Genomic DNA, 21,128 nt, shown 5'->3' with positions numbered 1-21,128 from the left:
GGATGTGAATCCCCTTCTTTGCGGGGCAGCCTGGGAGTGGGCCAGGACATTGGGGTGCTGCACTGCTAAAGAGCTGCTGGTCTTTGAAGGGAGAACAGTCTTCGTTGGTTTGTGAATATCCTCTGTGAAGTGCACAACACGGCTCTTGGCTCTCCCGTCCCTTCGCCTGTTCGTTGCCCCGCTATCCAGCTGCTGGTCCAGAGCCTTCCTGACCAGGGCCTGGCATGGCCAGCACTGCAAATCCAGAGTGTTTCAGAAAAAAACAGCTCCCAAGAGACAGCTCGTTGTCCCCTGGGCTGCAGGCTGGTGCCACAGCTCCTGCCGGGCCGGGCTGCGATGCCAAGTCACAGATCTGCTTGGATGTTGTTCCCGGGTGGGCATGGCTGTCTCTCCTGCCAGAGGAGGAGGTGTGGGGCCCTGGAGCTACTGCAGGCCTGCATGTGGGGGCAGATGAGAGGCTTTGGCTGGTTACAGAATATCTTCCCAAGAGCTTGATGTTAACCCCAACGTGAATTTCTGCAGCCAGGCCAGCCTGGTGCGAGGTGCAGAAATGCTTGTTGGAGGTGACTACTCCTCTCCTTCCAGCAGGAGAGGCCCTGTGTGCCTGAGGGAGGGATTTGGCCATCTGCTGGCAGTCCCGCAGCCTCTTCCCTGTCACCGGGCTTCCTTCCTGCCAGGAATAAAAGTCCTGGATGGGCTGGTAGAGCCACAGGTGCCTGAAACACGACTGAGAAGCGGGCAGGTTCTGTGCCTCCTTCCCAACACCATGCAGCCAGGAACGAGCCAGCCAGAGCCTCTCCCCTCCCCAGTCCCTGTTTCAGAGTCCTGAAATCAGCTTCCCCCGAGCTAGCCCTGTGTTCACGTCCTCGCTTCGGGGGCTGCGTCACCTTGGCGGGGCTGGGGGAGCTGGTTCCAAGCCAACCCCAAAGGGTTATGTCGCTGCTTAGCCCTCCTCTTGGCTCTGCCCTGTGGGGCCAAGGGCGAAGCTGAGAGCACACGGGGATGCGACGGGGCCCAGCTGGTGCCACCTGGCTGAATTTCAGCACGAACGGGTGCAGCTTTGATGCAACCCCAGGCTTGTACGAGTGTTTCCACAAGGGAAGGGTTGATCCTGTGGCCACGGGGAGGGTCTCTCGTGACCCAGGGGTGCTGCTGTCAGCATCTCAAACCCTGTGCTCGGCCAGCCTGCAGAGGCTGACTGCTCAGATCCAGCCTCTTCTCACAAAGCTGGGGGACAAAACCGGCCAGTGAGCGACTGGTGAACGCTTTGCAGCAGTTTCGGAGGGTGGGGAAGTGGCGAGGGAGAGCCAGAGGGGACACGGACCCCACCCCAATGCCACCACACGAAAGCACAGGCAACATCTGTCACTCTGCTTGCTTTTAATAGTGTTAATGCTACAGGTGCAGCCGGTGCCCTTCCTCCCAGCCCAAGTGCTTTTGCCAGTGAAGCCTCACAACAGCCCTGTGAGGCAGGTGGGTGACACAGGCAGACACAAAGCGAGGAGCCCAGGGCAGGGTGCCAGCTCCGTTCCTCCTTTCCAGCCCGGAGGTTTGTTTTGTCTAGCCCAAATCCATTTGCACGCACTCTTGCGAGATGTCCTCTGCTCCAGGCCAACAGCAGTGAGCCAGAAAGGTGAGGGCCCTTCCCTAAATCCCTACTGCCAGGAAAAAAACCCTCCCCTCTAACACATCTGGCATTGGATTGAAGTTACGCCAAGTCCTTGCTCACTTCGATTTCCATGGCTGAATTCCCATGCTCCAAACATCGAGTATAGCAGTTTTCCTGCTGAGAGTAAGCCTGGCTCACTGGAGGAAGCCAAGGAGCTTCAGCTGCTGTGAGGGGCAGAGATCTTTGTGTTTCCTTCAGGACATGATCAAACGCCTTTCTTGGAGCACAGCAATTTCACAAGTGAAGGCAGGAGGCAGCAGAAGAAGCACCAATGTCAGATAAAGTTTACACCTTTTCACTGAAATGTGGATAAGGCCGTTCACCCAGGAAACAGCTGGAACAAAGACAGAGCAAGCACCAAAGAAAAATTAGGGCTCTCCTCAGGGAGCGAGTGCTCAGCCTTCGTCCCCAGGAGGGCACGTCTGGTGCTCAGATCCCCAGGCCCAGGACCAGTAGTGTAGGCTCAGACCATGGAGGGAAAAAAATTTGCTTTTAGACCATTAGGGCTGAAAATAGGCCAGTGTGGGAAATTTAAGCAGAGAAGGTTCTTGAGCAGCAGGTTAAATCTACTCCTTCAGGACACGGCCAGGCGTGGAGAGAGCAGGGCAGCAGGTAAAGCAGGGCCCATTCACGAGACAGCTTTTGTGCACCCTTCATGTGCCAAAGGATCAGTCAGGCCGACGCAGCACAAACACCCTCCCAGCCGCCACGCAGCCCTTAGTTTCTTAAGGATCTCACCCGAAGCTCCGGCGAGTCCATTGCAGCACAGCCAGTTTTGCGCTCAGCAGGAGGAAGAAGACAGTAACAACCCATGTGTGGCCAAAAGAGAGGTGGGAGGCACAAGGCACGAACAAGTGTGAAGGGATCAGTACTGTCTGGGTCAGCCAGACAGCTCACACCGAGGCAGGCAGCGCAGGGGCTGGGGAGCCCTCCTGCCACCCAGGAGGGCCAGGGGAAGGTCCCGGCCCCGGGTGTAGGGAGCAGGGAGGGGAGCGAGCAATACCAGGGATCAACACCTTCGCTCCAAACAGCAAAGAACAGCAGCAAAAGGGCAGAGAAAACAAAAGGAGCAGGTTCTGGGAAGACCCAACAAATTAATTTAATAGCAGTGTCCCACTTCAGAGGCTTGGGATCGCCTGTCACGGCTCTGGAGTGGGACACTGTTTACATCTGTGAAGCAGCAGCAGATGGAACTGCACCAAGTTAGTTTAAACAGCAAGTCCTCATTTCTTTGAAGCAAGATCAGCTTGAAGATGAAAGAAGGGTAAGAGTATCCAAAGTATTGGGGCATGTCTTCCCTCCGGGCTGTAGGGAGGTCCAAGAGGAGGATCCCAACAGATACAGGTTGCGGGCAGAGTGCTCTTCCCAGGTCTCGCCCATCAGCCTCTGCCTGCACAAAAGCAGCTGGAGGACAGGGCAGGAGCTCCAGCTAAATTCAGGCTTCCTGGGGGAGCAGGAGCCAACCCAACGCCTCAGCCACCAGACAGCCCTGACCTGCCAATATGTTGACTTAAGCTTAATTTAGCTCTCCTGGCTGGGACTGGGCAGTGTCCTGTCATACAGAGGACTTGCCTGGCAGAGCCCATCAGCTGAGCAGCGGTCAGGGCTGCGGGAGAAGCGATGTTGTCTCCAAGGGACAGGGACAGCAGTTGAGAAGGTGCTCTGAGAAGGACTGGGGGACACAGCAAGCTGAGCTCCAGGATGCTGCTCTGGCACAGCACTTGGCACCACCACGGCTCCACCAGGACGCTGGCTTCCAGGGAAGGTCCTGCCACAACTCTGGCTCTGCCGTGGCACCATGCTGGGCTCAGTCCATTTGCTCTGTAGGTGTGCGCGTTCCTTGGCAACTCACATACAGGGATGATGGCTGCAGGTCCCCAGTCAAGGCTTCCTCTGCCCCTCTGGGTCCTCTGAGACCAAAGCTGCCATGATCTGCCAAGAGTCAGCTTCTCCAACGCTGGTGATAGCCAGTTGCTCACGCCAGGATGCTTTGCTCCGCAGGTGCCCTGGAGACACTGCCCGTCCCAAGCTGTGCCACTGCCAACTGCCTCCTCCCTCCCAAGGGGTACGGGGTCTGCTTGCTACTCCTCCACCAGAGCCTTCACTGTTCTCCCCAGAAACGGCCCTTCCCTCCCCCAGCCCAGCCCCTCACCACTCCTGCTAGGAGGCACTCTCCTTCTCAAGGAGATGGGCTTCTCGACGTCCGCTGGGCCTGAACACCCCTCGCCCTCGTGGTGCTCTGGGGTAAGAACCACGCTCCTGGACCCTGGACCTCTCCCACCTCCCGCAATCCCAGGGCCTGTGGTGGCCCTGCCAGCTGGGAGCTGCTCTGTGCTCGCTGCGGTTGAACATCAGGTTCTCCTTCTCCCTGCCCCGGTCCTCAGCCCCCTCTTCTGGGGTCCATCTCTCCACATCACGGTGCTCCTCTTTCAAGTCCACTGCCTCTGTTACTGGTGAAGGGTCTTCAGGGCACAACTCCTTTCTTTCAGCCAAGGCAGCAGCCCTGCTTCTGCTGTGAGGCTTTGGAAACTGCTGGCTGTGCCTCCCACCGGGTCTCCGCTCTGGTCTCCGACTGAAGCCCCTGGGCGCCCCGGAGCCGTGGAGCAGATGACAGGCTTCCTCTGCTGGTTCCTGCAAGCTGCTGCTCAACTGCCTGCCCTGGCTTCTGGGGCCGGGCCTCTCCCCTCTGTGCCTCTCCCTCTTGCTCTGTTGCTCCCTGGGTGCAGCAGGCCTCTTGGGCTGCTCGGGTTCTGCCTTGGCTTCCGGCGCCCCCGCTGGCTCTGCAGCTGAGGCTTGGCTGGGTGGCTGGGGTGCTTCCACACCGCTTGCGCTCACCAGTGGCTCAGAGGCAGTGGCTGCTTGGCTTGGATCGACAGCAGCTGGAGGCTGAAAGAAAGAAGCCGCTGGTTAAGAAAGGGACAGGGCAGCCCCACAGCAGACGACAGCGCTTGGTCCTGCAGTCCAGGGCCCCCTGCGCCAGCTCTCTGCCCCCGGTGCCATACCGCCTGGAGGCTGATGAAGTAGCGGTTCCTCTCTGCTTCAGGGTCAATGATGCCCCCTTTCTCTTGCTGTCTCTTGAAAATTAAGCGCAGTTCTTCTTGGTGCTGCAGCGTCTTGGCATCTGGCCTGTACGGCTCCTGAGCGGCAGAAAGCAAGGTGGGGTAAGGGCACCTAGCACGGGTAGGCAGCTGGCAGTGCTAAGAGCTATTCCCCAAACCCTCCTTTGATCACAGAAGGAACACAGAGCTCATTTCATGGTCTAGGAGAAGAAAACTCAGGGCTATACAACTAAGCCTGCTCTTTGTGGACACATCAAACAATCAGGAGACAGCCTGCTAGGTTTTATCAACCGCCCTTTGGATGGGCTGCCTAGGAGGACCTGAGAGCATGCAGTGTGTGTTCGTTCATCCGTTCTGTTGTCCCAGCTGAAGCTACCCCGTGAGCGGGCGCAGCTGGGCGGGGGAGCCCCCATCTCTTACCAGCGGGTGTTGCGGGGGCGGCGCCGCCTTCAGAGCGCAGAGATCGTAGACCAGGGTCTCCCGGCAGACGGGGCACTGCACACCGACTTCCTGCGGGGAGGAGAGAGGTGATACCAAACCCTGGCCATGACCCAGCCCTGCCGGATAATCCCCAGCCTGGAAGTGGAACAGGGTGGCCTTCCTCACTCTTCTGCCAGGGCAGGGAAGCCCAGGGGGGTTCCAGCAGCAGGAAAGCAGCCTGGCATCTCAACGACTGCTACAGAAGGTGTCTCCACCACGAGGCACACAGAGATTTGTGCTCCAGCAGCTGACCGCTGTACAAACCACCTCTGTCAGCACATATGGCTCCAGTCCTCCTTAGCCTAGGATCTATTTTTCCCCACTCCAAAGTAGAGTGCGACATCTAGGCAGCGCCTCCTTGAAAGGGTTTTGCAGGAAGGAGCCTTTGACTTGTTTCACACTCAGCTGCGCTGAATCAGAATCAGAGCGGTGATTCTCAGCGCAGGTGCGACACTGACCGTGCCGCCAGGTCAGGCTAACCCTCGCTCTGTGTCCCAAAGGGGGTGACAGAGACGTCATGAGGGCCTGTGCAGGGGGCTGGGAGCCCAGGGCCTGGTACCTGTTTGGGGGATGGCGCCAGGTGCTGCCCTCTCTCCTCCTGCTGCATGAGAATCTCCTCCTCCATGTGCTGGGCGTAGCGGGCCAGGCAGTGGGAGTGGAAGTAGTGGTAGCACTGGGTCTTTGTGAAGGCTTCTCTCTCCTGTAGAGGAGAAAGGGCAGCTTTAAAGGGTTTCTGAGCACAGGGTTGTGTAGCCTCCCCAGCTGAGGCGGGCTTTTACTCCCATGTCAGCACTGGCAGTGGGGAACTAGCACTATTGCTGGCAGAGACACGTAACATCTGCTGGGCTTCATCCCCACCTCCTCAGCTCTTACTGGGACACTGCTCCCTGTCCGGAGAGTGAGAAATACTCCTAATGTCAAGCTGCAAGGTTTTTGTGACTGATTTATCTGCCTACGCTCCTGTGTAAGCAGCCATCTTCCCACCTGATGTGTTCTTCCCAGGCAGGCACTGCCTCTCCTTGCAACCCGGACAAGGCAAGCTCCCCTGTCCCCGCAGACCTCAGCACCCGCACGGATGTGTTCCAGTCCCACCTGACCACCCGTGTGCTGAACTCCTGGTGAGGTTTGACCAACACAAGGAAGCTGAAATGCACCAGCAACCATCCCCAGACCCTACCCACTCCCTCGGAGACGCTCCAGCATCACTCACTGCCCCTGTGCCCTGTTTCTGTAGATGGTTATCTTCAGGCTGACTGGGAGAGTAGCACAAACTGCCGTAGGAAGGTCCATGCTGAGGATGGCCTACAGACCGGGGGGGCAGGGGGCTGCTGAGGCGCACCCTGGTCCCAGGCCGATATGCCAAGCTTTGAACCCCAGGCTCCCTGTTCTCTCGCCTCACCTCCCAGCCAGCCTGCGGGGCTGGAGGACACGTTCCTACCTGGAATCCGTAGAGGCAGATCACACACTGGCCATGAGGAATGTTGTTGTCAGTGAGAATCTCCTTCCCCTTCTGCGGCAGCATTAAAGCAAACATTTCACTTGCTGGCCTGCCCACGGGCACAGGGCTATCCCATCCCTCGGGCAGTCATGGACCAGTGTCTGTGGCTGGTCACCCCCAATCTCCCCCAGCTCTCACCTCAATCAGTTCGTAGAGCACCTCTGTCCCCAGCCTGGCTTCAGCAACGCTTCTGAGGGTCTGGGAAATCCTACAGCAAAGCAGCAGCAATACTTAACACAAGTTTAGCCACACCTTTTCACTCTCCCACATACCTGTCACCCCACCACGACGACAGGAGGAAGAAATAGAGCACCGGCCTTCAGGCTTTGCCTGCAGCACAGGACGGGCACGTGTGCACACACATATTCACGTGCTCCCCACAAGCCAGTGCACAGGAAGCCCCTGTCCTCAGAGGACTTGCAAGAGCAGGTTTGCTTGGCTCCTTGGCTTGAGCTCACCCAGCACCCTTCAGTATTGGCAAATCTCAGGCTTTGTTTATCTGATGGCAGCCCCCGAGCAGGTCTGGTGGGAGCCACGTTACAGCTGTGCTGCCAGCAGGTACCAGGGTCTCTCTGCACGCACTCTGCTGCACCAAGGACAGGAGCACAAAGGCAACAACAGGCTGCCCAAGGACTCGGTTCAGTCCCACCTCTGTCAAAGGAGGACCAACAGCTTCAAATGCCCACAGGATTTAGATTACAATTCAGGGAGACCACAGGGGAACAACCACAGGGTGGACCCCTCGGTGTCAAACTCAGCACCGGTAGCTCCCATGAGATTTAAGACGAGGTGACTTAGGGACCTGCATCCATGAGGAGAGACATGTGAGGAGCCAGGTGAATTTGACAGAAGGCTTTTCCACCAGTTCTGCCTCCCTGATCTCCAGAGGAAAGGATCGCCCTCTCCCCTCCCTCCCAGCACTCACTTTTGAATTTGCTCATCTGACAGCCCCCGCGGGTTCCTGATTGAGATTTCTGGAGCTTTGTTGGGATACTAGGAAAGAAAAAAAAAAAAAAAAAGAAACACGCAAAGCACAACAAGGAAGGCAGAGGGACCCGGAGCAGGGAGGAAAGGGGCGCGGGGGGCCGGCAGCCTACCTGTGGGGGCACGGAGAGCAGCAGGGTGAAGCGGACATACTGGGAGTCCTGGTCCTGGGCCGTGGCGGGGTGCAGGGTGATGCTGATCTCCCAGGGCTCCCACCTGCGGGGCAGGCCGAGGTGAGGGGCGGCGGGGCCGGGCCGGGCCCGGCCGGGGGAGGTCTGTGGGCGGCGGTACGTACCTGTCGCGGCCCCGCGCCACCCGCAGCTCCTCCAGGTAGATGGACTCCAGCACCTCCACCTCTGGCGGCAGCGCCCTGCGGGGGAGCGGGCGGGAGTCAGGCGGCGGCACAGCCGGCCCCGCTAGGCTGGGGGTGCGGGGCACCGCAGGTGCGGGGCACCGGGACCGGGGGGGGGGTGTTACCAGTCCGTCGCCTCCGCCTCCTCTCCGGCCGCCGCCATTTTCCAGCGCGCCCCGGAAGCGGAAGCGGAAGGGCAGCGAGGGCGCACGCGCGGGGGGTGTTGCTAGGCGACGCGGCGGCAGCGGCGGCCCCGGGGGCGGGCGGGCCGAGGTTGATCCCACCCGGGGGCCTCGCCCGGGGCTTGGGGCTCGTCCTGCCGTGCCGTGGGGTGGAGGTGGAGCCGGCGGGCAGGGACAGAGCCCGGTGGGGGGCCCCGGGGGACGGGACGGGACACCTGCCCTGGGGACGGCGCCCGGGCCGGGAGGGGAAGCCCCGGGCCTTCGGGTTTGGGATCGCGGAGGCTGCAGCCCTGCCTGCCCAGCGCTGGCACTGCCCGTTCTCCGTCGTGGCCTGCAGCGTCTGGGGGTCGGCGCCCCACGGCAGCCGGTGGCGGAGGGGGAGAGGAGGGGAGAGAGGGCGAAGCCCGTCTCCTCACCGGCCGCTTTGCCTCGGCAGCTCGGCGGCCCCCTCCCCGAACGCCCGCCATGGAGAAGTACCACGTCCTGGAAATGATCGGTGAGGGCTCCTTCGGGCGTGTGTACAAGGGACGTCGGAAACACAGCGCCCAGGTGAGGAAGGAGGTGGCAGGGGAGAGGGCCGGGGCTCTGGTGTGTGGTGCTGGGGGCTGATTTCTGGGGGCTCCTGGGTTCCAGGGCCCTGCCAGGGCTTTGGGACTCAGCACTCATTCATCTTTCTGCTGGTGTTCCCAGCCAGCTCCTGCTGGCGTGGAGTCATTCAGGTTCAAGGGGCCTCGGGACGTCTCCAGTCGGATGGACTGCTCAAAGCAGAGCCAGCACTAAATTCAGATCCTGAAAAACCACAGGAACAAAGACCCCACAGCCAGTGCTTGGCTATACTTGGGGTGAATCATTTGTCCTTATATCAAGTCAGAAAGCTCCTCTGTTTCAGTTTGTGATCTCTCCTCCCGCCTTGCATGTCTGTAAAGAGCCTGGCTCCATCTTCTCCGAAACCTCCTTTTGGGAATCACAAGATTACTATTTGGCTTCCCTGAGCATTTTTTCTCTAGGCTAACCAAGCCCATTTCCCCCAGCGTCAACTTGTATGCCGTGTGCTTCAGCCCCCTCTCAGTGGCCTCTGCTATACCCGCTCTGGCCTATCTGATGTCTTTCTGGGCTAAAAGCCAGCCACAATATTGCCAATGTGGTCTCACAAGGGTCAAGTAAAGGGCAATAATCACTTCCCTCAAACTTCTGCCTGTTGATACAGCCCAGGGTGTTGCTAGTGCTCCTCACTGCCAGGGTACGCTGCTGTCTCATGTTTAGCTTGCTGTTCGCCAGCATCTCTAGCTCCTGTCCCGTGTTTCTGTCAGTCCTAGTTTTGTCTGCGCTCACCAATTATATTTGTTCACTTTATATGCTAGTGTGCAAAGTACGGTGAGCACTAGTGTCGATGTGCAAGGGCCTGGGGGGAGCCCCATCTTCAAGGGATCCAGTGAACAAATGTCTCGTTCGGTGCACTCAGCTGGAAAATGCTGAGTCCTGTTTGGGTTAAACGCAGCCTCTGCCAGGGCAGGTGGGAGCCTGGTCTGATCCCAGCTTTGCCTGCTTTGAAAGGTGGTGGCCTTGAAGTTCATCCCCAAGGTGGGGCGGTCGGAGAAGGAGCTGAAGAACCTGCAGCGGGAAATTGAGATCATGAGAGGCCTCCATCACCCCAACATCATCCAGATGCTCGACAGCTTCGAGACCGACAAGGAGGTAAAGGGGACTTTCTTGGGGCAGATGCTTTTGCTTGACTGGGGCAGGCGAACAAGGGCTGGCCCCTGCTGTCGTAGGGACCTCTTTCTCAGGAGATGGCTGGTGACACCCTCCCGGGGCTCTAGCAGCTCTTCCAGCCAGCCAGATTTGCTCTGTTCCCAGCCGTTTCCTGGCTTGTGTTGAGTGCTGCCATCCTGCCACCAGCCTGCTCCACTCCCACAGATGGCCACATTGAGGTCCCCTGCCCTCAGGACATTCCCACCCTCCCTGAGGACATGCAGGGACCTTACGTGGGGGTTGCCTGAACAAGGACTGGGATGCCAGCCTGGTCAGTGTTTTTCAGAGCCCTCCAGAGCCAGCACCTGGCTGGGCTGTGTGGGGTGCACTGGGTCATACGCAGAGGTGAAGGAGCTGGGCGGGGAGTGTGTGATGGAAGGGGAGTGGTTTGGGATCACAGGGTGAGAGTGGGATCTTCGGAGACGGTGACTTTTCACCAGCATAAGCTGTCACAGAGAGAGTGTGATAGGGAAGAACTGAAGACTATGCTATGGGACGTGGGGGCTTGAAATAAAGTAATTGTGCAGCAGATTCAAAACAAGCTCAAGAGAGTGATTCTACTCACTGGGCATGGAAATGCTATTCTGGGCTTGTCCTGTCCTTCCCTCTTGCCTGGTTTCTGCTGGCTGTCCAAGATAAGGACAGCCACAAGGACTCTGCTAATGCCAGGCCCTTGCTGTAGTGCAGCCACAGGGGCTCTCTCCTGCCCCAGGTCCCAGCCCAAGCTGATGGGCTGTGCATGACGACACCCCAGCGTCTCCCTCATGGATTTACTGCCCTGCTCTGTCCTGGTCCCTAGGGCACAGTGGGAATGCGGCTGGGTGAGTGCCTGATTCCACCATGCTGCTCTTCCCTCCAGGTGGTGGTGGTGACTGACTACGCAGAGGGAGAGCTCTTTCAGATCCTGGAGGACGATGGGAGTTTGCCTGAGGACCAGGTGACTATCATGGCGGTGGCCACACAGTGTTTGCTGCAGGATGGAGAGAACAGGATTTGTCTGCCTGAAGGCAGCAAGTCTCTGCTGTGGGCCAGGAGACATCAGAAGGGTGAGGGTGCCTCCCAGGCTTTACCTGGCAGAGTTTTTGAAGGGGATGGAAAGGGGGCCGGGTTGCACCGGGGGACAGTTTCCCTGTTCCCTCTCCAAGAACAACACCACCAGGTTGCTGCCTCGGCCATCAGCCTACTCTGAGGAACTGCTGGCCCCTGGCTGGGGGTGGTCCCTGCCCCAACCAGTGCAAGGGCAGGAGTGGGGGTACTGGGGGAGCCAGGCCATAAGGGGCCCCATGGTTGTGCTGGCTGGTGGCACCATGGGACACAGGGTGAGGCTCCTGTGTCTCCGACAGGTCCAGACCATAGCTGCCCAGCTGGTCTCTGCTCTCTATTACCTGCACTCCCACCGAATCCTGCACCGTGACATGAAACCCCAGAACATCCTGCTGGGCAAAGACGGCGTCGTCAAGCTCTGTGACTTTGGGTGGGTGCTGGGGGCCAGCTTGAGGGGGATGCTTGGGCTTGGGGCAGCCAAGGGGTGTCCTGGGTGCTGTAGAGGAGGAGGGGGGAGTGTGGAAGGGGACCTGGGTTCTGTGTATATTTAGAGGTTGAGCAGGGATGGGGATTTTGAACTCCAGAGGGGAGAGGTATTGGTAAACTCGTAGGGATCTCCCTGGGAGCTGCAATGGATGTTTCAGCCTGAATTGGCCATCTGCACTTTGCTCTGAGCAGGTTTGCCCGTGCCATGAGCATCCACACCATGGTGCTGACCTCCATCAAGGGCACCCCGCTGTACATGTCCCCTGAGCTGGTGGAGGAGCGGCCGTACGACCACACGGCGGACCTGTGGTCTGTGGGCTGCATCCTGTACGAGCTGTTCGTGGGCACTCCTCCCTTCTACACCAGCAGCATCTTCCAGCTCGTCAGCCTTATCGTCAAGGACCCCATCAAATGGCCCGAGGCCATAAGCCCAGTCTTCAAGGTAAGGGCAAAGGCCCCGTCTGTGGGTTGAGATCCGTTAATGCGGAAGCAGCTTTGGCCTCGTCTGCTGCCCTGGTGGGTCACTCTTAGGTTTGATGTCCCCTAACAGGGATTTCAGAACATAGAGAAGGGATGAGAGCTTGGCCTCCTGGGAGGGGGACCCTTATCACTGCTGTCCCTCTGTAAGCTGGGAAACTGGGGCCGATGGCAGAGGAGTGATTTACTGGGCTGGGAAGGGAAATGTCTTCTCATCTGCCCTAAGCACTAGAGCCACTCCTTCCCCCAAGCCAGGTAGGGAACGCAGGCCTCCTGGGTGCCCTCACTGGGGGAGACGGGTGGGTACACTGTGCTCACTGGTGGGTGCCGAGCATGTGTCAGTGACTCTGGCGCTGTGCTGCCCTGTAGAGCTTCCTGCAGGGACTACTAATGAAGGACCCCCGCCAGCGCCTGTCATGGCCAGAGCTGCTCTCTCACCCTTTCATTGCTGGACGGGTTACTGGTGAGTACCAGCTCTTTTCCAGCACTGGCCAGGTCTGTTTCCTCCTCCTACTGCCTGGAGGCTGAGAGGACCACCCTGCTCTGCTTTTTATACTACCCTGCTCTTTGCCTCCCTCCTCTCAGCTTCCTCCAAGCACTGACCCCTAGCTCCTGTCCCTGGGCTTGCTCTGAGTCCCCCGGGATTCCCCTGGGATCCCAGAGCTGGTCACTCTCCCTGTGTCCCAAGGGAGAGCTGCTGATGAACTTCTCCCCTCGCCTCCCCAGTGACTGATGACACAGAAGAGCACGGGATCTCAAACCCCTTCACCACCAAGCTGTCCCCAGAGCTGCAGGCACTGAAGGAGCAGCAAGCCCATTCCCTGGCCCCCAGGAGCGGCCAGTCCAGGATCCTGAGAAAGGCCCGTCAGAAGATGGCTGAGGAAGCACAGAAGAAGGTAGGGGGAAGTGTGGGATTCCCCTGGCTGTGTCCCACAGTCAGGGAAAAGGAGGGGCACTGCAATGGGACCTGGGGGGAAAGACAGAAGGTACACAGGTCAGGCTGGGGTGTCAGCCACGTGCAAGGCAGGATGTGGGGTCCTCAGGCTGGTGGGGTCTGGAGGGCTCATCTGGCTGTCTGAGTAACCCTGCCCTGACCAAACGTCTCTGCCATCACCCAGGGGCAACTGAAGGCAGGTGATGCATCTACGAAGGACTCTGGCAAAGGATGCCCAGGGCATAGACCCAGATCAGCTCCTGGGAAGGCAGCCCTCGTGGAGGGGGGGTCACCAGCTGCCTCCAAAGAGAAGAACCCCAGTGTCCTGCAAGGAAAGAGCAGCATGGCAGAATGGGAGTTGGAGGAGCCACCACCCAACCCATGGTGAGGGAGGGCTGGGGCTGGGAGATGAGGAAGAGGGGAAGGCAGGGTCTCTCACTGACTGCGCTGTTTCCTTGGCCAGGGAACACAGCATCGCTCAAGACTATGAGCGGGAGTTTCCTGGAGCAGAAGCCCCTCCACAGCCTGATGCTGGCAGGGCAGAGCCCTGGGGCAGGCGCAGCATTGAGACGGTGGACCTGGAGAGTGAGGTAAGATGGTTGTCTTGTGGTGAGGACAGCAGGGCCCAGTCCCCAGGCGCTGGTACAGAAACCCTGGGGCAGGCAGGGTCTGTGGCACCAGCCCTCTCTCCTCCGTGGCTAGGAGCTGGAGAGCGATGAGGAGTGGCAGCACCTGATCGAGGCCACAGAGCCTTTGGCCATGCAGCTGATCACACCGCTGAGCCTCCTGAGGGACCTGGCTTTCTGGCGCCGTGTCCAGGCCCGCCTGGCAGACTCTGCTCAGCAGGTGAGTGATGGCTGGCTCAGACAACAACTGGGAACATGGATGCTGCCTTCTTCCCCAAGATTGGGTCAGGAGCATGGGGAGAGTCCTCAGTCCAGCCAGCCAGGAGATCCTCTGCTTCTCCAGGAGCCAGAGCTGTCTCATGCACTTAGCTTGCCATCTGCTCCCCTGCTGTCCCCTGCCTGAGGGGGTGGAGGGCTGCCCCATGGCTGATGGGGAGGCCACAACCGCTGCTGATCACCAGTCCTTCTGGGTTCTCTATGTCCAGGTGCTGGAAGGGATGCTGGAGGGAGCCTTCCGTCTCCGTCCTGTGCTCCGTGTTGTGGGCAACCTCCTGGCTACCCAGTGCGATTCTGAGCTGCTGGACCACTTCTGCCGAGAGCTGAATGTGCCTCTGTCCCTGCTGTGTCTAGCCAAGCAGGTCCTGGAGAGTGGTAGCACCAAGCAGGTGGGTGTAGGGTCCCAGAGAAATCTGGGCTCCTTCCAGCCCTGTAGAGTGCTGGTGCTGAGGAGGCCCTGGTGTCCTGCTGGAGCTGGCTCACAGGACTGGTGCCTCTTCCAGGCCCCCTTGAGAAGGGGGAGGTCCTGGCAGGGAAGGATCCCGCTGCAGTGGTGTTGGGATGGCCAGCAGACAATCCCCACTCGCTGTTTCTTTCTGGATCCTGCAGCAGCCCTGGTGTATCACGGTGCTGACAGACCTCCTCAAGGTGACCACAGTTTATTTCAGCAGTGAATGCAGCCTGGAGGAGAGTGGGCAAAAGGACAGGTAGGGACAACGCTCTGTGCTCTGAGGTCTCCTGTGGCCACTGCGGGGACCCGGCAGTAGGCGGGAGGGTGGTGTTCATACTCTGTGGCTGGAGCTGTCTCCATGGGGAAGCATCACGGACTAAGTGCTTCATGCCATATCGCTGTGCTCACAGAGGAGCGCTTTCCGTGAGTGGGACTAATTAAAGGGAAGGCGCAGCTGAGTAGAGTCCAGTTGTGCTGCCTGCTGACAGTGGCTCACAGTGTTGGTGTGTGCTGCCTGCTGTATTAGCCAGGGCCATATGGGCCTGGCCAGACCCTGTCCTCACAGCCAGGGCCTGTGTTTCTTTGCTCTGCTCTGCCGCTGCTGCCTCCCCCAGCTTGCAGGCCTTCCGGGAGTGTGCCGGCTGCTTCCTAGCCCTGCTGCCGGAGCTGCTGGCTGAGCCAGCTGACAGCGAGATGAGACTCTGCCAGCAAAGCCTCCTGGTAAGAGTGCCCTTGTCTCCCTGTCTCCCTTCTCCTCACCCTCTCCCCCAGGGACAGAAGCTGTGGGGTGGGTGTGCATGTCGGGGGGAGCGCAGGCTGAGGACCCTGCTCCCAGCTGTGGACTCTGATGCATTCTTGTCTGGGCAGGCTGTCTCACCCACTGGGGGTTTGGGGGGGATCACATGCAGAAACGAGCTCTCCGAGGGGGCACCTTCCCTGGCTGTGCCTCCATGTGTACCCTTCTCTCAGCCAGAGTTACTGGCTCCCGCACAGTAACCTGGCTGGAGAGGAGACTTGGAGGTCCCTGAAGCTCCGGCACATGAGTCCTTCTCCCATCTCTGCTGTCCCCCGTCAGCCTCCTTCCCCATCGCCCTTCTCTCTCCTCCCACCCTTGATCTGCAGTGATGGCCCCCCTGTGTCTCCCCCAGTGCTTCACCCTGCTGTGTGAGAGCCTGGATGCGACGTGCCCTTCCGTCTCTGCCCCCTTCTATGCCAGCCTGCAAGAGGAGCATCAGCCCCTGCTAAACAGACTCCTCCAGGGATCCATCTCGGAGCAGCCTGCTCTGCGAGGTAGCAGTGGTGGCAGCTCGCCACCTTCTCCTGGGGTTTCCCCTCTCTCTCCTGCCATTGCAGTGCTGTTGGCTGGAGGAGGTGGCTGGAGGAGGTGGCTGAAGCTTATCTGCCCAAACCCCTGCTAACCAGGGCTCTCCTGTTCTCTCCCTCAATCCCGGATCTCACCCTCCTCATGTCACAAGCTTGACTTTTCCTCTCTTGGCCTCCAGCCCTGTCCTGCTGCCCCTCAGCGTCCCTCACCCTTAGCACGTCTCCCAAGTTCTGTCCCTGTGCAGGTGCAACGATGGAGGCCAAGTCAGCCCATGGCCAGAGCCTACGTGTGGCAGACCTCTTCATGGCTGCACTGGCTGCTGCCTGCAGCATCCCCCTGGAGAGGAACAGCTGTTGGGAAGCCAAGCAGCAGGTCAGGCCAGCTCTCTTTGCAGGGTGAGGAGGTGTGGTCCCCACAGGGACAGCAACCCTTTGCAGGAGGGTCTTTTTCAGCAGCAGAGCGGAGGGCTGGGGTCCTCCGGCTTTGGTGGCTGCACGGCTGGTGTTTGCAGGCTGCTCCTTCCCAGCCAACAGCTGAGCCTCAGGAGGCTAAGGACTCCTAAGTAAATTAAGAGACTCACGCTTAGGATCTGAACTGTGGGATGGGCTAAGTAAAGAACTAGGCAATGCAGAGAAAACGTGAAGAATTCTTAAATGACAGTGATGTAAACTGTAGGAAATGTGAAATTGAATGGGCAATTGATGGAAATTGAAGGAAAACAAAACTACAGATTTACATTTGATCCTTTGAGTCAACAAGTTGGGGAGCAGAGGAGGAATCTCACCTTGCTCAGCTCAGCTGTGGGACTGTGCATCAAAGCCATGCTGGGTCATGACAGAGGGGCATCCCTTTGTGAACGCAGGCAACATGTAGGAAGCAGATGCCTTCTTTTATTAATTTGTTGCTAGCATTAAACCCTTTAAGTCTGTGCGGTGCTTCAGCTGCCCAGGGTGCAAAACAGGCTGATTTCTGCAGGTTGCTCAGGAGGTAGCTGAAAGGCTTATGGAGGGAGAGAGCCAGCATCTTGGGAGGCTGCTGGGGAGGCTGGAGCACCCAAGCTGCTCCTTGAACGTGCTCAAGGTAATGGCCCTGTCCATTTATCTGGCTGTCCCCAGAGGTGCCTGGACCTTCAGTCTGGCATTAGGAGCACGAGGAAGGGGGAACTGTGGGCTCAGCCCTCAATGACTCCCATCTCCCTGGTGTCAGTTGTTGAATAAATGGGATGTGACTGGGATGGGCCTGGTCACCGCGTCCCTGTCCCCAGGGGCTGGTATGCATCTCTCCCCTCTACGTCACAGATCCTCTATGCTGGCTGCCATGCCAGCCTGAGCCTGTGCCAGCACCTGGGAAGGAGCCAGCGACTGTGGGGCTCCCTCATGCAGCTCTCGAAAGGCAAGGTAGGCCTGACCGCAGCCCCAGTGGTGGGGGTAGGAGTGTGGGCAAGCAGGACACATTCCTCTGAGCGCTGCTCAGACCAAGCTGCGGGACATGTGGGGAGAAGAATTTGGGGGAGCTTAGCCTGGAGAGTGCAGTTCTTCTCCAGGGCCCAGGAACGTCCCTTCCTCCCCTCCCATCCTTGCTGTCCTCCTGTGACTCCTACTCCCTTGGCAGGTCCCCGTGGTGGAGGTGACCCAGGGGGCAGCCTGCGAGGCCTCACTGTATCTGCTGGCCCTGCTCACCCTGCGGCTCCAGGCCTCCCCTCCCAGGTAAGCACCCGCTTTCACTCATGGGTGGGAGAGGAACATGGCCTGCCCTGAACAGCTCTCTGCCCTGCACCCTGCCCGGAGCTAGGCTTCTGCTCCCACTGATCCCTCCAGTCCGCACACATCAGCAGAGTGCTGGGCAGCGTGGGTGGGTGCTGGGGATGTGGTGAGGACCCAGCATGGGCAAGGAGGTGCTGTGAACCAGGGCTCGCTCCTCCTGCAAGATGGTTGTTTCCCAGCCCTGGGGGTATTTGGATGCTGCTGCTCTGTGGGATGTGAAGCTGTGGGAACACAGTGCCTCTCCCCTGGTCCCTGTGTTTCAGGCTTGAGGAGGTGGTTACCATGGCCATGGATCTTATCACCCACTCTCCTGTCGTCTCCCTTGTGGTAAGTCTGCCCACCCTGCCAGAGCCGTCACTGAGAGCCCTGCAGCACCCCATGTCCCGCTTGGGCCCTACTGTTGCTTGCTCAGGGTGGGATGGGGGCAGGCACAGCCTGGCTGTCCCTGCCCTGGGTCGAGGGATGAAGAATCAGCGTTGAGTCGGCAGATGGGAAAGTCCCAAAGGTGCTGAGCTCTCTCTGTCCCACAGGGTGCTGCAGCATTCCTCCTGACACAGCTCAGTCAGCACGGGGTAGCCTTGGAGCTTGGGGGAGAAGAGATCCTACCGGTGGTGACAAACGCGCTGACAGCACCTGCTGAGGTACAGGATGGGGACAGAGGAGCAGGGGAGCCATGCTCTCACCCCACTGTGGAGGTGTGCAGGCAAAGATGGGGTCAGAGGGGTACAGGTGTGGTGCTGCTGCCCTCAGACCCAGCACCTAGCTCCAGCCTGTCCCCTACTCTCTCTTACAGCTGCAGCTGCCCCCGCCAATGGGTGCTGGTGTCTATGATGGGATCTTTTTCCTCCTGCTGAAGCTCCTTGCCCAGGTACCAGCCTACCTATCTCCCTTTGCCTGGTCCCTACCAAAAGGTGTGGGGGCAAAAAGGCACAAATGTGGATCGGTAATGGAAGCTGAGGCAAACCAGGGAACCGGGCAGCTTTGGCTGAGCTGTGCAATCCCGTGAAAGTCATCTAATGTCCTTGGGTTGTCCGTGGAACTCTGGAGGGTTGGTGGGACGGTGGTGGGCAGGGAGGGATGATTCATGGGCACGTGGGAGTGAGAGAGGGCAGATATGCCCGGGGACTGGCACTAGGGCTGCCAGCTGCCTGGCCCCCTCTCCTCCCCTTGGGCCATATCCGTCCAGCCCTGAGCTCCCCAGGATCGTGGGGCTGGCAGGCATGCAGACCAGAACCCTGGGGAGCCCTGGGGGACCAGGACACCCCCCAACACCTGTCCCCCCATCTTTAGGAGGATGTGGCCGGGGAGTGGGACTTTGCTGCCTCAGAGCTGTGGAGCGTGGTGTGGCATTGTGTCGCTGGGGTGCTTCGCGTGGGCAGTGACAGGGCAGCACTGGAGGGAGACCCCCCAGGGGCAGGTCACCCCGCAGCAGAGCCGGACTGGAACCTCCTCTCCCCTCAAGGTAGGAGCTGCAGGATGGCAGGGCATCTGCCCTGGACCCTGCTCCACACCCTGCCCTCAGGCTTGCCCACGCCTGTCCCCGTCAGCACCTGGTCCCTGAGGCCAGAGGGGCTCAGGGGGCTTTTCTTGAGGATTGCAGTTGTCTTCTGGGGAGAGAGGGCTGGGCTGGCCCATGCCGTGCCCAGGTGGCAGGAGCTCAGCTGAGCTGGCTGTCGAGGAACAAGAAAGGGTGTCTCTGCTGCAGGGGAACATTCATGGCATGATGTGACCACCATGGGTGGAGATTGGTCTGGTCTTGGGCAGGGAAGCACAGAAGCAACCCTGGAGCAGCCTTGAGGCAGGACAGGCAGACAGAAGAGAGGAGACTTTTCAGCCTTCCCTAGCTTTGCCCCTCTGCTGCGCTGTTCCCCCTGCAGGCACCCTGCTTTTCCTCAGCCTGGCCCTGTTCGTCTTCACTCGCGAGTCCCACCGGTGCCTGCCTCAGCTCACCCAGCCCCACGGCGTCCTCATGGTGACACTGAAGAGGCTGCTGTCCCCTGGCTTCCTGGCATGCCTGGCACAGACGTGAGTGGTGGAGAGGGCTGAAGCGGGCAGAGCTCAGCCGCTGAATGGGGCTTGGACAGGAGCACACAGAGGGATGAGAAGTTACTGGCCTGGCACTTGCAGGGCACAGCTTACCTGCAGAGCCTCTCCTTAGTGCCTGGTGTGCGGCGTGCTCTCTGCCTCTTGCCTCGATGTTTTTCTGATCACCTCTGTATTAAGATTGCTCTCTCTAACACATTCAGGCAAGCAGGAGAGGATGGGGACCCTGAGCTCGTCCCAGCTGTGGTGATCCAGGCCTGCCAGCTTCTCTGTTTCCCTTTTGCCCTGGATGTGGACAGAGACACCCTAGCATTGGTCATGGAGGCTGTGAGAGATGCCCAGATCCCTGCCCAGCTGCTGCAGGTACCCTCTTGGCCCTGCGTTTCTCTTCCACCCCATCCTGTCGAGACCCCTCCCCACATTGCAGCCCCTGATGCGTGGCACCACTTCACGCCATGCTGGTGATTCCTGCCCACGCAGGGATGTCACTCGGGTGCCATGCAGCCCTCGGAGCGGCTTGGCCGGCAGCTGAGCTCTGCGCCTTCGGCCACTGCTTGACTTGCCCCGGCTCGGGCCTCAACCGCTCTCTGGCCCGCACACAAGGACAGCACGCTCAGCGCCGCCGTGTCTCCTTTCTCCTTAGGTCTGCTCTCGCCATCTGCCCTTCTCGTATGCTGAGCTCCCCGTGAGCCTCTTGTGCCACCTCGTTGTGTCTGATGAGCGGGTCATCGACCAAATGGTGAGGGCAGCCGCCACCTCAGAGCACGTCATCGCCTTCTTGACGTCCGCCTTGTTTACAGACAGCCTCACGCTCACAACAGACCTTCTGTCTCTCTTGACCCACGTGGCCCGGGCCTGTCCGGAGCACCTGCCCTTTCTCCAGAGGATTCTGAGGGGCTCGGATGTGGCCGACCAGCCACTGACCCGCCTGCTCGGCCACCAGCAACACCCGATACGGGCCAAAACCTGCAACCTGCTGGGCAACCTGCTCCGACACGGCCACGGCTTTCCCCAGGCGCTGCAGAGCCAGCCCAGCTTGCTGGAGAGCCTGCTGGGGTGCCTGGCGGACCCGGAGGAGAGCGTGCGCAAGGCAGCCAGCTTCGCGGTGGGCAACGCCGCCTACCACCAGTCCTGCCCAGCCGGGGCCCTGGGCAGGGCTGTGCCCGGGCTGACGCGGCTGTTGAGCGACGCGCAGGCCAGGACGCGCTGCAACGCGGCCTCGGCCCTGGCCAACCTGGGCCGGCGCTCGGCGGAGCTGGGGGACCTGCTGATGGAGAGCAGGGCCCCCCACGTCCTGCTGGAGGTGGCCTGCCGGGACCCCCGGGAGAGCGTGCGGGAGGGAGCCCTCGTCGCGCTGCGGGCCCTCAGCCAGCACCCCGGGATACAGCAGGTACTGCACCGGGACCTGCCGCGGGGACAAGGGGCCAGGCTGGCGGGTGACTCCTGTCCCTCTCTTTCCTCCGCAGGCCCTGCTGTCCCTCAGAGCCACTGAGAAGCTGGCCGCGCTGGCCAGCGGCGACTTGCAGCCCGCTGCCGCTGGCAGCCCTCGCCCCTCCTCTGCCCGGCACTGCGAGAAGCTCCTCCGCCTCCTCGCACCTCTGCGCGACGCCGGCGCGGGAGGCGCCCCCGGGCCCCCAGATCCCGGCCAGCCTGCCGCCCCGCAGCAGCGCTGAGGGCCGACGCCGGGGCCCAGCCCGACGCTGCCTGCGGCGGGACCGGACAAACGCT

General features: G+C 60.0%; 2 protein-coding genes across 12 annotated transcripts; one reads left to right on the top strand and one right to left on the bottom strand.

Moving 5' to 3' along the window:
- Positions 1 to 265: 265 nt before the first annotated feature.
- STK36 (serine/threonine kinase 36) lies at positions 266 to 21,081 on the top strand. 11 transcript variants are annotated; one of them, XM_087732887.1, is made up of 27 exons: positions 266 to 373; positions 8,661 to 8,773; positions 9,779 to 9,919; positions 10,836 to 10,913; positions 11,320 to 11,450; positions 11,699 to 11,948; positions 12,353 to 12,446; positions 12,710 to 12,879; positions 13,102 to 13,301; positions 13,381 to 13,507; positions 13,620 to 13,763; positions 14,029 to 14,208; positions 14,429 to 14,526; positions 14,885 to 14,990; positions 15,419 to 15,560; positions 15,839 to 15,966; positions 16,570 to 16,674; positions 16,893 to 16,991; positions 17,206 to 17,300; positions 17,621 to 17,684; positions 17,888 to 17,998; positions 18,151 to 18,225; positions 18,648 to 18,819; positions 19,235 to 19,382; positions 19,604 to 19,763; positions 20,044 to 20,790; positions 20,867 to 21,081. In XM_087732887.1, exons 1-27 carry the CDS (start codon positions 337 to 339, stop codon positions 21,071 to 21,073), a joined length of 4,122 nt encoding a protein of 1,373 aa, XP_087589013.1. In that variant the 5' UTR covers positions 266 to 336; the 3' UTR covers positions 21,074 to 21,081. The 11 variants fall into 11 exon arrangements, with proteins under 11 accessions (XP_087589013.1, XP_087589009.1, XP_087589017.1 ...); XM_087732883.1 differs by having other exon boundaries at positions 17,888 to 18,052; XM_087732891.1 differs by having other exon boundaries at positions 15,823 to 15,989; positions 17,888 to 18,052; positions 20,044 to 20,139.
- Positions 1,273 to 8,249, bottom strand: RNF25 (ring finger protein 25). The gene is made up of 10 exons (XM_087732917.1): positions 8,168 to 8,249; positions 7,986 to 8,060; positions 7,804 to 7,906; positions 7,632 to 7,699; positions 6,845 to 6,914; positions 6,647 to 6,718; positions 5,768 to 5,908; positions 5,149 to 5,238; positions 4,672 to 4,806; positions 1,273 to 4,555 (listed from the first exon to the last, which is right to left on the bottom strand). The coding sequence occupies exons 1-10, from the start codon at positions 8,203 to 8,205 to the stop codon at positions 3,830 to 3,832; spliced, it is 1,518 nt and encodes a 505-aa protein (XP_087589043.1). The 5' UTR covers positions 8,206 to 8,249; the 3' UTR covers positions 1,273 to 3,829.
- Positions 21,082 to 21,128: the final 47 nt, after the last annotated feature.

Source organism: Nipponia nippon, unplaced genomic scaffold (genome assembly GCF_047370975.1).
Source record: "Nipponia nippon isolate SJK-2023a ecotype South Korea unplaced genomic scaffold, ASM4737097v1 scaffold_5, whole genome shotgun sequence".
Taxonomy (NCBI): Eukaryota; Metazoa; Chordata; class Aves; order Pelecaniformes; family Threskiornithidae; genus Nipponia; species Nipponia nippon.
Note: the sequence above shows the minus strand (reverse complement) of the source record. Positions and strands in the feature narration are given on the sequence as shown.